Source organism: Nestor notabilis, unplaced genomic scaffold (genome assembly GCF_000696875.1).
Source record: "Nestor notabilis isolate BGI_N333 unplaced genomic scaffold, ASM69687v1 scaffold28230, whole genome shotgun sequence".
NCBI classification, from domain to species: domain Eukaryota; kingdom Metazoa; phylum Chordata; class Aves; order Psittaciformes; family Psittacidae; genus Nestor; species Nestor notabilis.
Window position 1 is genome coordinate 7,479 of NW_009911327.1, and position 4,096 is coordinate 11,574.

The 4,096-nt window shown below is 53.4% G+C and overlaps 1 protein-coding gene across 5 annotated transcripts in view; it reads right to left on the reverse strand.

Moving 5' to 3' along the window:
• NOSTRIN (nitric oxide synthase trafficking) overlaps positions 1-4,096 on the reverse strand; it is a 9,241-nt gene that overhangs the window by 4,849 nt on the left and 296 nt on the right. For all 5 annotated transcript variants that reach the window (XM_010014065.1, XM_010014042.1, XM_010014049.1 and 2 more), the window contains exons 3-5: positions 3,422-3,565; positions 1,360-1,493; positions 115-273 (exon numbers count right to left, since the gene is read on the reverse strand). In XM_010014065.1, coding sequence (XP_010012367.1) covers positions 115-273; positions 1,360-1,493; positions 3,422-3,565 — 437 coding nt within the window. The remainder of the gene's footprint in view (positions 1-114; positions 274-1,359; positions 1,494-3,421; positions 3,566-4,096) is intronic.

Here is a 4,096-nt window from a genome sequence, read left to right on the forward strand (position 1 = left end):
GAGCAACCCCACACTTGCACGAATGAGAGTGGAAACGAGTGTTTAACTTGTGTGTCCCTTGAGAGATCCCACCCTCGTGTACACGGGAACACACAGCCCCTCCCAGGCACTCACATCAGTTTCTAGGAGGTTGTGCATACTGGTCTCTGCTACTTCCTTGGACTCTTCAAACTTCTCCATGGCCTGTCGAAGCTCCTCATCGGGGATCTTGCCCTGGCGCTTCTTCTTGTAGTCAAAGTCCAAGCGTCTGCCTTCCAGCTTCTTGAGATGGTGCTGGGAAGAAGGTGGTTATGTAAGTCAGAAACTTGACCTCAAAGCACAGCTTCTGTGGCTCCCACCTTTGTTCAGAGGGTAGAGAGGCCCTGGGAGAGCTGCAAGGCAGGGAGGAGTGGACTGTCCAAACCCAGCCTGGCAGAGGATTTACTGCTGTGGCTGCAGGGGCTTTGCACTAAGAAACAGCCCTTGACAAATCAATGTGATTTCACCCCCCTCCACACAGTGCAGGGTGTGCTCCCCATGCAAACCCCTCTGCATGGCGAGGGGCTGGAGTGCCACTTTCAGCTCCCCAGGAGCTGTGAGGATGTCTGGAGATGAGGAATTGGGAGGCAGGTTCGGGGCACTGCATCCCCTGAGTGCTCAGGGCAGGGCTGTTTCAATTGAGAGCCTGCAGAACTGGAGCACAGATAAGTCCTGCAACAGGAGCTGGCAGTTATTTTATCTGGGGCAGCACCCTAAGTGAAAATTCACTTGAGAGAGCTGTCTGGTGACGTACAGGTTGGGATGAATCCTATTGCAAAGCCCTGGCTCTGCTTGGCACAGACCTGGCTCTGTGGTTAACACATGGCAGCTACCAAGCTCCATGTCTCCCCAGCGAGACAACTCAAGAGCTTCTTGAGATGCTGCATAAGAGACCTAGAGGGAAGCTTGCTCCTAGCTTGGGCATTATGTTACAGCATCCAGGCTACTGACAGAATAGAGCCAAGAGCTGTAAAGAACACTGTGAAGGATAATGCCATGCAGCCCAAATGCAACAGGGCTGGGAGCTCACAGCACAAAGAACCAAACTCAGCACGGCCAGAACACACACTGGGATGTAACCTCCACAAAACATGGTGAATGAAGAACCATTCAAACCTGCATCCAGCCTTAGGAGCTGCTCAGGAGCAGCTGCAGTGCTGAGCAGGGAGGGAATGCTGGTGAGTGTGGAGAGAGAAGGCACACACAGTGCAGGGAACAGACCTGCTGCTTGTGTGAGCCCTTGGTTCTCACCATGGCGGAGCCAGCGTTACGTGTTACTAACAGCCAGAAGAGGCCAGAAACAAGAGGGATGAGGAGGAGAGCGACCCAGGGTGGTGTTACCTGGATCTCTTTCAGGTCTTTGTCACACAGGTTCTGGAGGGGATCAATAAAATTCTGTTTGACTTCAATATCCAGTGAGTCCTTCACCTCAGCCAACCGCTTCATGGATTCGCCAGCATCCAGCAGCGCATCGCCTGCCAGTGGGGAGAGGAAGGGAAGAGGAAGGGAGAAGGGGCCAGCCAGTTAAACAGCCCAGTGGGTGCTGGCTGCATGCAGAGCCATTCTGTCCCCCATCCAGTGCCCCCCATTCCTCTCTGGAGCAAACCTCCCAGCCTGGCACAGAGCAAAGGGCCTGAGAGCTGGCAACGGCCTCTTGGTACCAACTCCACCCAAGACACTTCACTAACATGCTTCATTTGTAACTCTGCAAAGCAGCAACAATCTCTACCAGGGACCTGGGAGAAGGGAAAGGGATAAATACTTTTGAAAGCAGCATTTTCAAGCTCCCTTTTAGCTCAGGGAGTTGTGGAGCTGCCAATTGGCAGTGAAGGGCTTTAACCTTGCCCTGCTCCTTGGCCACTGCTGGCAAGAGGAGCCCAGGGCACGGGTGTGCTCCGTCTGATCCATCCTTTTATTGGGACACTGTGAAGCCCTGAGTGCTCTGACCAACTTTTCAGGTTTCCCCAGCTGCTGGCGGCAAACCTGCAGCCTTTTCCCCACTTCAGACACTAACCTCTATCCAGCCAACCTTCTCTCTTCTGAATTCCAGAGCTCAAAGTCGCTCATTGAAACCTATTTCATTTCATGCTTTCCTAAGGCTTCTACCACAATGCCACTGAAGCTGCAGCAAAGCAGATTTACTCTTGGCTTTTAATACCAGTGGAAACCATTTCTGGATGAAATTATTCCTGTGCAGCTCTGGCAAGCCAACCGTTCCAGCATGCCATTAGCACAGGAGAGTACACAAGTGAAACAGAGGGTAAAGTGAAACCTCATTTCACTGTCCAGCTGGAAAAAGAACTACACAAAGAGAGTCCTTTCAATTGTGGTCACTGTAGATAAGGCATCCTAGGGAGGGATGCAGTCCTAACATGAGCATATATCAGGTTAAGTGGTGCTTTAAAGAGAGGCTATTAAAGGAAATCAGGTTTGGTGTGTTCTGCTAAAAGCTTCCTTTCCTCTTGTCACAGCTCCAGTTCCTACAGGGCTCCGAGTGGGCCAGAGACACTCTGGAGAATCCTCTGACATTCCCACAAAGTAGCCAGAGCTTTTCCATTCTCCTGATGCAAGGAAGCTCCTCCCTGCACTGGAAGCCATGGGACAGATGTGCACTGCACCCATGCCGTCACGTGCACAGGCTCATGTCCTAGTGGATTAAAATTGATGTCACCAAAAAGCTTCACCCTCCTCCTCCTCCTCCCTGCAAGTCACATGCAAAAGGGTTTCTTGGCTGCAGCCTCCCTGTGGCAGGGCTCTGGCTGGAAGCTGCTCCATAACCCCCTGACTCTCGCTCAATCCAGTTTCCACATCGCCGTTAGTCACTTCAGAAGCAAGGCAGCATTTTTTCCTACATGCAAACTTAACTCAGTGTTTATAAGAAAGTATTAAGAGGTGGTTTTGCACGTAATGCCATGGATTGGGATCCAGGACACTGCTCACCCCTTCCCTGCTGCCCCGGGTGGAAGTCTTTCATAGAATCAGACTGGTTTGGGTTGAAGGGACCTTAAAAGCTCATCCAGTTCCAACCCCTGCCACGGGCAGGGACACCTTCCACTAGAGCAGGTTGCTCCAAGCCCCTGTGTCCAACCTGCCCTTGAACCCTGCCAGGGATGGGGCAGCCACAGCTTCTCTGGGCACCCTGTGCCAGCGCCTCAGCACCCTCCCAGGGAAGAGCTTCTGCCTTAGATCTAACCTGAACTTCCCCTGTTCCATTTTGAACCCATCACCCCTTGTTCTACCGCTCCAGCCCCTGATGACGGTCCTTCTCCAGCATCCTTGTAGTCTCCTTTTAAGCACCCCCCAAGCCCTTTTGGGTGATTCCCAACACCCCTTCCTGAACTTGCAGCCCCAGCAGCTTCGGCCCTGCCGAGGCTCCCACCTGGGGTGTGCTTTGGGCACTCACCGAAGTTGGAGTCGTCGCCCAGCTCCTTCCCGTAGCGGATCATGCTCTCCCCCAGCAGCCCCTCCGACTGCGGGTAGCCGGGGTTCTTCACCTGCCCACGGATCTTGGACATGGTGTTCAGCATGGTCAGCTTGGCCCTGGAAGCTGGCACACAAACAGCCACAGCCGTGTTTGCAGCTCCCTCGTGCTTGCCAGGAGCTGCTGGCTGCTGCCAACAGTTTTTGGTTTCAAGCTACACCCAAAGCCAAGAAGCCCCATTGTCTGCAGCTCCCAGAGACATCGTTCGCTATGGAAAAGAGAAGGTTCTTTTCCAAGAGAGCAAAAATAGTTGCCCAGAGCTCACCACTGAGGGCCAAAGGAGTTTCCCCAGCCCTGCCTAGTCCCCAGAGTGCTCTGAAGGAGCTGGCTGGGAGCACGCAAGGCAGAGGTGATGCCTACAGAGCCAGCCTCCCCTTCCCAGCCCAGAGATGCCAGTTTCCTGGATATCCCAGGAAAAACAGGTCCCCTCCAGCACCTCTCCAAGCCCACGGTCTGCTCTTTCACTGTTCAACAGCAGCCTCTTACAGCCCAGGGCATGAGGGGTGTATGTGGATCTTCACCTAAGCTGAATGTGGGCTGGTGACCACAGGGCCCAAAAGGTTCTCTCTGGTGTCTCTCTTTCCCCTCTGTCTCTTT